We start from the raw sequence: 10315 nt of genomic DNA on the forward strand, positions 1-10315 counted from the left end.
GGTGAACCTGTGGCACTGACTTTTCCGGCCGCAACGTGCTCTTGGGGCGCCGTGAAGCCGAGCTGGAGCGTTTAGGAAGAAAGTGCTTCATTGCACTTGAAGCTTTCTGAGCCTCGGTGAAACGCTCTGCGAAGCCGTTGACAGATGGGCCAAAGAGACCAGTTGTGGAGACCGGAGAATCGAGGAAGGCGGTTTTTTCTGCGTCCCTGATCTCCGTTAAATTAAGCCATAAATGGCGCTCCAAAACCACCAGGCTGGCCATATTGCGACCGAGGGCTTGCGGCGTGGTCTTTGTAGCCCGTAGCGCCAAATCCGTAGCACTTCGGAGGTCCTTAAAAGCGTCCGGTTCAGGTGCCTGACTCATCCATAGAGCGGAGGAGCTTAGCCTGGAACACTTGAAGAGTCGCCATGGCGTGTAGTGCGGAGGCGGCTTGACCGGCGGCAGCATAGGCGCGGCTGGCTATAGCCGAAGTAGTCCTGCACAGTTTAGATGGGTGCACCGTCTTTGACCTCCAACTACCTGCAGTGGGAGGGCACAAATGCGCGGCGACCGCTTCCTCAAGTGGTGGGAGAGACACATAGCCCTTTTCCTCAGCGCCGTCGACAGTGGAGAGCGTGGAAGAGGAAGAGGAGCGCGTTCTTCGTGGACCTCCGGTAGAAACGGAGCGGCGCGCTGGCGAGGGGCCTGTTGGCGCCCCGGCAGGTACCACTCGTCGAGGCGGCTTCTGGGAGGTTCAGCTGGGGAAAGCCAGTTGAGTCCCAGCTCGTCGACAGCGCGAGACATGACACGGAAAAGTTCGGCGTCAACACTCGCTCTAGTGTCGAGACGATCACATTGAGAGGAGGGGGCGGGGTCCGCAGAGCCCGACCAATCCTCGCTCTCAGATGCCGCCACAGAAACTGCGTCATCCATGTCTTTAGCAGATCCGCCGAACGAAACGAGTCCCGCCGCTTCACGTGAGGGGCGTTGGTCGCTTCGAGCGAACAGAACTAGAGATGGGGGTGTGGGCAAAGCACGTGGGGAAGGACCCGGCGTGCATTCGTCGAAATCACCGCGTTCAGGGATCCTCTGATCGCGCCGCTTCTTCCTACGGGGCTCGCGGGGCGCCAAAGATGGAAGATGGGCAGGTTCACTCTCTGACGTAGCGAGAGCGAGCCTTGATCGGAGGACTGCTACAGGCATGCCATCGCAGTGTAGACAGCCGCCTTTAGTGAGCGCTGACTCGGCGTGCTCAGGACCTAGGCAGGCAGCGCACTGTGTGTGTCTATCAGACACGTGCAGGGGAACCCCGCAGGAATTGCAGATGTGAAAACAGCGATTTGCTCTTTTAGCAATAATAGAAAAAGGATACTCGTCGGATGCCACAGGGAAACGCTTGGCTGGCGATCTGCCGAGACGCGAAGCTGTTCCGCTGAGAGGCTTCTCTACAACGAGCGGCTTCCTATCCGGAGAAATCAGCGACGAGGTGAGTCTCAGAGCTGAAGGAGATAGATCTGTCATATGGCGAGTTTTCTCTGTATTTATACTCTTCTGTCACGCCCTGTTTGGCGCGCTCGAGTCTGGCAGGGCGCCAAGCGCTCTGATTGGTTCGTGCGCCTCTGCCTTCTCGCCATTGGTTCGTGCAGTTGCCTCAGCACAGCCTATCAGCGCTCTCGCCTGTGCTGCAGCAATGCGTTTTAAAATAAAGGCTTCAATATTCTCGAGAAAAGGAGTTTTCCCACAGCGTTTGCAACGAGTACGAGAGAACGTTCTCGTAAGGGAACGGCAAGATACACATAAACTCTGAAAATACACATACAGTAAAAAACTCAAGCGCTCAGTTGAGGCGGAAATTTTTTTATCCGATAAGAAGATGTGCACATAAACTATAAACTACGATGGAAACACATTTACTGAATAAATCCCTCGATGTGCAACAATAAACTCATGTGACTTTCCCTCAGGCTGTGATTGGATAACTGGAGTAACCAGTGGACCAATGGCGTCGCAGCATCTCTAATGTTGGTTTGGTGTTTCTGAAATGCCGGAGTGGAAGTGTGTGATCAGAATGATTTGGTGTAATTCCCTCCAGAAGCGTCTCACACACACGAGTGTGTTCCTGAACACCAGCATCCGAACGCTAGAGAACATGACAGCGTTTACTGTGTTTCATCTGACGCTCTGACACACTCGTTTATGATGGAGGGAAAAAGAGAAAGATTGCAGAAACTTAGTTTTATTACTGATAATTTGCACTAATTTCCCAGGAAGTGATGATTTTGTTCTCTTGAACTATGGGATGGATATTCTTATATTGCTTATTCGCTGCTTTATTCAAATATTTTATGCGATATTCCAATTGTGTGCATAAATTAAATTCACAACTTTGGATGTAAACTGATATCAGTGAAACACTGATTAAACATCTACTATAGTGGAATATTAGTGATTTATATGTTCCTTGAGCCAAATGCATTTCCTCATAAACACGCTTTGTGTCTCGATAATGCAGAAACATCATATTCATCTTCACTGACCTTCAGAAAAGTGTTTCAGACGGAAGAACATTTACTGTGTGGAGAACTAACAGAGTAACGAGAGACTGAAGAGATAATCAGAAGAAGAGACTTTATTTGCTCACAGTAAATGAAGATCAGCTCAACAAACCAACACAATCCTGATAACATCGACTCTCTCTCTCTCTCTCTCTCTCTCTCTCTCTCTCTCTCTCTCTCTCTCTCTCTCTCTCTCTCTCTCTCGTGCGCATGTGCGTGTTTGGTGTGGTGAGGAGTGGGGGTTTGATTGAACTTTAAATTTATACTTTTTTCTTTTTCTTAATGGGGATTTTTTTCTCACCTTAGTTAGGAAATAATTGGGAAGTTGTAAACACTTGTTTGTTATTTTTGTTTCGCGTCCATTTGTGGACAGTAAACATGGCCTCACCTTCTGCTGAGGGGACGCCGGTTTTGTCTATTGGAAATGGATGCAAATGTTTTCCTGATCAAATTTGCTGGGTGGAGGATGTACTCATGGCTATGGGAAAAGTTGTTGGCCATGATAAAATTGTGTCGGCGTCTAGAATGAATAAGGCCGTAGTTGTGTTTTTAAAAGATGAGAAATTCGTGAATATGCTCGTAGAGAGTGGAATAGAAATGTCGGACACATTTGTGCAGGTGACACCTTTACGCTCACCCGCGACGCGCGTCATCATTTCTAACGCACCTCCATTCATTAAAAATGAAGCGATTTTAAAAGAACTTGGTCGCTTTGGGAAGTTTGCGAGTGCAATTAGAGATGTGCCGCTTGGCTGTAAGAATAGTGCACTGAAGCACGTCACGTCTTTTCGTAGACACGTTTTTATGTTTTTGCAAGCACCGACTAAGTTTTTGGATATTTCTTTCCGCGTACAGCACGGTGAAAGCTCGTACCTGATTTTTGCAACAACAGAAAGTATGCGTTGTTTTGAATGTGGGGATTTAGGTCACAAGAAATTGTTGTGCCCTCACAGAAAACAAACCGAGGAGGAAAATGAAGCGACCGGAAACGTTGAAAATAGAACTCAGTCGGATCGTAGTAAAACTAGTGACAAAACTGAAAAAAGACCCACACTGTTAAAAGAGACTTCCGCGCAACCGCAAAATAAAAAACAAAAAGTACAAAACGAGGATAAAAGCTCAACTAACAGTGGACGCGCACTTCCCCTTGAGGATATACAGCAGCTTTTAGATGGACAGGTGCAGGCTGAGGCAGATGCGGAGCCAATGATAAGATCTGAGGTGAGTGACTCTTCTTTTACGAAAGTGTGTAGTGTTTCAGAACGAGCTGGTCAGAGTAGTAGGCCTACATGTGATGATGAAATGGAAATTGAAAAGGCTAGTGGAAGCGGTTTACAGGTTGTTGAGAATGATGATGTTGATGACGTGTGTGTAGATGAGTCAAGATGTGATAGTGATAGTGGTTCAGACGTTTCTGAGTTTGAGTTGAGTCAACCGTCTGGGGATTTATATACTGTGGACGAGATTAATGACTTTCTGGATCATACAAAAGGACAGAAAGTAGATGTCCTGAAGTTTTTTCCTGATGCTGGAAAATTTTTGAGGTCAGTTGTGAATGTTCAGAAAAGTGTAAGTACTGATGTCATATCAAAACAAAAAAGATTTCGGTTGAAAAAACTGGCTACTGTAGTCCGTAAAAGTTTAAAAGGAAAAAAAAAGAATAAATAGGTTCACATGGTTTTGGGTGCTGCTCTTTTTTTTTTCTTTCTTTCTCTGTCTGTCTTTCTTGTTTCTTTTTTTCTCCTCTAACATGCAAATCTTAAAGGTTAGTTCTTTAAACGTTAATGGAGTGAGGAATAGAGAAAAACGAGCTTTATTAACTGAGTTTCTTAAACTTAAAGAGTCGCATGTAACATTTTTACAAGAAACTCATAGTGATGAGAGCAATGAGGCAGATTGGGGTTTGTGTTGGGAGGGCAGTTACTCTTTTAGCCATGGAACAAACTTAAGTGCTGGGGTAGCCATACTTTTTTCACCTTACCTCAATGTTGATATTTTGTCAAAAGCAGAATTAGAAAAAGGTAGACTTCTTGTTGTAAAAACAAAAATTGATGAGTATAATTTCACATTTGTTAATATTTATGCTCCAAATAGAAGTGCAGACAGAATAATTTTATTTAAAAAATTGAATGATTATTTGAGTACTGTGAATGTAGATGATTTTCTAATAGTAGGAGGTGACTGGAATTGTACAGTTGATTTTACATTGGACAGGAATAATACTGAACCAGATTTTGAGGCACCTGCTTTATTAAGTAATGTGATTTTTCAAAATAACTTGGTGGATGTATGGAGAGAGAGGAATTTACAAGTGAAAAAATATACTTGGGTAAAAATATCACAAGGGAGAATAAGTGCAGCCAGATTAGATAGATTATATGTTTGTAAGAAAACTAATAATAGAATTGTGGCTGCGAACATTGTGCCATGTGGTTTTTCAGACCATCATTTTGTTACTTTTAATTTGACTTTGTCTCCGACTCAGTGTAAAAGTCCTTACTGGAAATTGAATGTACGTTTATTACAGGAGAAGGATTTTATTGAAAGATTTAAATGGTTTTGGGGGACTTGGGTTTCTCAGAAAGGGGAATATGAAAACCTAATTCAGTGGTGGGAATTGGGAAAAACGCAAATTAGAATGTTTTGTCAGCAGTTTTCCTCTTTCTCTACAACAAAAATTAGGAAAAAAATAAATGAATTAGAAAAGGAAATAGTACTGATTACATCTAATTTGGTGCTACAATCAGGTTCTGTGACTGATAACTTATATGAAAAAAAGAATACTCTTACCTCTCTTCTACAAGTGCAAGCTAAGGGAGCACTTATAAGGTCACGGTTTTTGTCAGTTCGTGATATGGATGCACCAACTACTTATTTTTTCAATCTTGAAAAAGTTTCAAAAAAGCCGAGTGTGATGCATTGTTTGACTTTCCCTGATGGGTCTAAAACATCTGACCCTAAACAAATGAGGAAAATTGCTGTGGACTTCTATTCAGAACTTTTTAGAGCTGAGAACTGTGATTCACAGAGTACATCGGACTTGCTTGAACAACTTCCTACTCTTAATAGAAAACAACGTGAGACTCTGGACAGTGTTTTTTCTTTTCACGAATTGACTGAAGCTGTACAACAGATGAAACCTGGTCGTGCGCCAGGTATTGATGGTCTGCCGGGGGAATTCTATAAAGTTATGTGGGAAATCATAGGTAATGACTTTTATGAGGTTGTGCAGAAATGTTATGAGGAACAACATCTTCCCAGGAGTTGTCAGAGGGCCGTTCTTGTTCTTATTCCCAAAAAAGGAGATATAAGTCTCATGAAGAACTGGAGACCCGTTTCCATCCTTACTACCGATTATAAAATTCTGGCTAAAGTTTTGGTCAATAGATTGAAGTGTGTTTTGGGTGATATAATTCATAAAGATCAATCATACTGTATTCCTGACAGGACTATTTATGATAACATCTTTCTCGTTAGAGATTTACTGGACTATTGTAAATTGAATGGTATCAACCTGGGCCTTCTATCGCTAGATCAAGAGAAGGCGTTTGATCGCGTAGATCATGGGTATTTATTTAAAACACTGAAAGCCTTTGGTTGTGGTGATGGTTTTCTCTCCTGGATTAAGACTTTATACAGAAATGCTTCATGTTTAGTGAAAATTGGAGGAGGTTTAAGTCCACCAATACAAATGCAAAGGGGAATCCGACAGGGATGCCCTTTGTCTGGTCAGTTATATGCAATTGCAGTTGAACCTTTGTTGTGTTTTTTTAGAAAAAATGTGTCTGGTTTATGTGTGGGAAATAGCATTTATAATGATATTAAGTTGACGGCATATGCAGATGATATTACTGTATTTGTCAAAAATCAAGATGATGTTAACATAATTAGCAAGTGTCTTTCTGTATATGAAAATGCATCATCTGCAAAGTTAAATTGGAGTAAAACTGAAGCTTTGTGGTGTATTGAACATTCAACAGAAGTTTTACCAGTTATTCCTGAAAGTGTGAAATGGGGAAAAATAGGTTATAAATTTTTAGGGATTTATTTAGGCAGTGAGGAGTTTCAGAAAAAGAATTGGGAGAATGTAAAGGTTAAAGTATGTGCTAAGTTATCTAAATGGAACTGGTTGCTGCCTCAACTATCATATAGGGGAAGAGTGCTGGTCATTAATAACCTAGTTGCATCCACCCTGTGGCATCGACTAAATGTTCTGGACCCACCATCCGATTTTTTTGTGGATATCCAGAGAGTTCTTGTAAATTTCTTCTGGTCTGGGAATCACTGGGTGAAAGAAGCAGTTTTGTACCTACCAGTTCATGAGGGAGGACAAGGCCTAGTTGAACTTAAATCTAGGTGTGCGGCCTTTCGTCTACAGGCTGTCCAGAGGTTTCTTTATCATCAGGACCAGACCTGGATGGAAGTGGCATGTGCCCTCTTGAGGAGGGTTGGTCGGCTGGGTCTTGATAGACACCTGTTCTTGATGAACTTGAAGAATATGGACCTTAATGGACTCACACCCTTTTATGCATCGGCTTTACAAGTGTGGCAGATTTTTTCTGTGGAAAGAGTTGACATCTGGCCTGTGGAAGAGCCCTTATTTTTTAACAGACTTTTGCCTATTGAACTACTGAATTCAGGCACATTACGTAACAGTCTGATAGAAGCTGGCATTTGTAAAATTGGACATTTAAAGCATGATGACCAGTGGATTACAGCTGAAGAGTTGCGTCTTAAAACAGACATTCGGTCTCTTCGAGTTCTCCAAAGGCTGCTGGAAGAAGCAAAGAATCTTGTGTGTCTGAGGAGATCACATCTGGTGGACTTTGACGGGTTATTCCCTGAATTACGTGTGTCTGCGGAAGTGGGTGACTGGGTAGAGACTGAAGGGAGTCTTTTGACTTTCAGAACACCTGTACTTGGGGACTTTGAACTTTCCTCCAAGAAAGCCTTGTACATCGTTTGTGTGAAAGCTCTTAATTTAAGAACTCTTGATAATGTGATCGAGTCAAAATGGACTGCAGTGACTGTGCACGGGTCTTCCCCGAAAGGTAGTTGGAGGTCCCTGTACAAGATGCCTATTGAAAAAAGGTTGGGTGACTTTCAGTGGCGGATTGTACATTGGGCTATAGCCACAAACAGATACAAAGCACATCTGAACCCTTTGCAAAGTGTAGAATGTAGTTTTTGTGGGGAATCTGAAACAGTTAATCATCTTTTTGTTGAATGTCCAAGACTAAGTGAACTTTTTTTCTGGTTAAAAGATGTTTGCCAAAGATTAGGTTTTTTGTTTACTAATGAACTTTTTATATATGGACCAAAGTATAGTGCTGCAAATAAACAAAAAGTTATATTACTGAATTTTATTTTTGGAAAAGCAAAGATGGCAATTTGGCTAACCAGGAAAAATAAGTTTCTTAACTTAAGTGGAGTAGACCCAGTGCTGATGTCAAAAGGTTTTATAAAAGGACGTTTGATGTTAGAATTTGCTTACTTTGAAATGATCAATGATATTGAGACCTTTCTTTTGATATGGGGAACAGAAGGCGTGTTGTGTACGCCCAGTGAAGGGCAAGGTTATCAGATAAGTTTTTGAGTGTTATAAGAGAAGTTGTATAATTTTATTTTAAATATTTATTTCAATCGTTTTTTTTTATTTATTTTTTTTTTTTTTTTATGATGTTTGATTAATGTCTGTTAATTATGATTTGTATTGATATTGGAAAAAATGTTATGTGAATTAAAATGTTTTTAAAGGTCTCTCTCTCTCTCTCTCTCTCTCTCTCTCTCTCTCTCTCTCTCTCTCTCTCTCTCTCTCTCTCTCTCTCTCTCTCTCTCTCTCTCTCTCTCTCTCTCTCTCTCTCTCTCTCTCTCTCTCTCTCTCTCTCTCTCTCTCTCACACACACACACACACACACACACACACGGATGGACGTCTTTTCACACTGCTCCTCTTCTTCAGCATCATTCGTCCTTTTCATCCGTGATTCATCAGCAAGTTCTGCAGAGAAAGAACAAACCGACACGTCAATGAGTGTTTATTTCCTTCATCAATTCAAGCGTTCATGTGACGCTCAGCTCTTCTATCACACACACACGCGCGCGCGCACACACACACTTAATAACTCTAGCATGTTTTAATATGAACCAGCTCTCAGTTACACAATGGAGGGAAAAAATGATTAAAATGATCAGTATCGGTCAGTAACATATTGTTTTATGATCAGCATGAGTCTGATTACACTAAAATTGCCAATATCATCATGACTGATTTCTTACATTTCAAACAGTAACTTTATGGTTTACACTTTACAATAAGGTCTCGTTTGTTGACATTAGTTAATGCATTAACTGACACTGAACAATATATCCTCATAGCATTTACTGATATTGTTAATGTTAGTTATGTTCATATAACTACGGTGCAATAACTACTGTAATATTAACAGATACAACTTTTGATCTTATACATGCTTTAGTAAATGCTGAGATTAACATTACCTCAGATTAATAAATGCTGTAGAGATGTTGTTGAATGCTAACAAATGAAACCTTATTGTAAAGTGTTTCCGCCCGGTTACAAAATTATTAAACAGTTATCCATCGTTTCAACTGTACATTATTACGCTGTGCTCTAGAATTCTTGATTCTGATTGGTCAGTGGTGACATGTTTATTTTTAACCATTTAACGACTGGCTGACTGTCCCTTTTATGTAATATCCAGTACATATAACAATCATATTTTGCAAGCGTACCTTCTTGCAGGAGTGGATGCAGTGTATGTAGTCTCTGGCCAGCCGTGAGCAGAGGAGTGTGTGTCGTGTGTTCAGTGTGTAGCAGCTCAACACCTGCGACTGCAGCTCAGCACACACGGGGGTCATGTGACCCGGCCTGAGGAACAATACACACTCTTACACACAGGCTGAGGAACAATACACACTCTTACACAAACATAAACACAGGCTGAGGAACAATACACACTATTACACACATAAACACAGGCTGAGGAACAATACACACTCTTACACACACATAAACACAGGCTTCTCACACACACACACACACACACACACACACACACACAAACACACGCTTCATACTACACATACACACATAAACACAGGCTTCACACACACTTACACACATAAACACAGGCTTCACATACTACACAAACACACACATAAACAGTTATAGAACAATCACTACAACACTCATGATTACTGCTCTACTGTCAAATCTAGATCAACAAACATGAATCACCTTAGTGCCAATTTTATTTCTGGTATTCCCTTTCAAGTAGTGTGTAATAAAGCTGTGAATGTAAAAGCTCTGAAAAGTTACAAAGATCAAAGTGAAAGAAGTGATTCTGAACTGAAACGAGTCGACAGTTATTCCACCAGTCTCACTTCCTGATGATCCTGCGAACTAATTTACATAATGCTCTTGATTGGCTGATCAGCGTCTCTTTGCCCCGCCCTCAAACACTGTAGTTTATCTGAGACTGGAAGAGTTTGGTTCGTGTTGTTCATGTCGAGAAGACGCTGTTTTCTGAGATCGATACGGTAAAACCCACGCCATCATTACTGTTCGTATCACTGTGATCAAGAGCTGACATTCAGATATGATAATGAGCGTTTGGTTTCTGACCAATCACTGCAGACCGGGCCGTCTGACCAGTCAGAGCAGAGCAGCTCTCAGAGAGGCGGAGCTTAGAGAGACTGAATCCTTGATCGAAGCGTTTCAGACACTGAGAGAAAAGAGCTGATGCTGCAGTGGAGA

At 41.8% G+C, this 10315-nt stretch overlaps 1 protein-coding gene across 1 annotated transcript in view; it reads right to left on the reverse strand.

The window, feature by feature from the left end:
- Nucleotides 1-8314: 8314 nt before the first annotated feature.
- Nucleotides 8315-10315, reverse strand: part of LOC309484266 (MICOS complex subunit mic25-a-like) — a gene marked incomplete at its 5' end in the record, with an annotated part of 12762 nt that continues 10761 nt past the window's right edge. Inside the window, 2 exons of the mRNA XM_082150526.1 lie at nt 8315-8536; nt 9292-9427. Of these exons, the coding sequence (XP_082006652.1) occupies nt 8513-8536; nt 9292-9427 (160 nt within the window). The 3' untranslated portion in view covers nt 8315-8512. The remainder of the gene's footprint in view (nt 8537-9291; nt 9428-10315) is intronic.

The sequence above is a fragment of the Leuciscus leuciscus genome (assembly GCF_965113295.1).
Source record: "Leuciscus leuciscus genome assembly, chromosome: 1".
In the NCBI taxonomy this organism is placed as follows: Eukaryota; Metazoa; Chordata; class Actinopteri; order Cypriniformes; family Leuciscidae; genus Leuciscus; species Leuciscus leuciscus.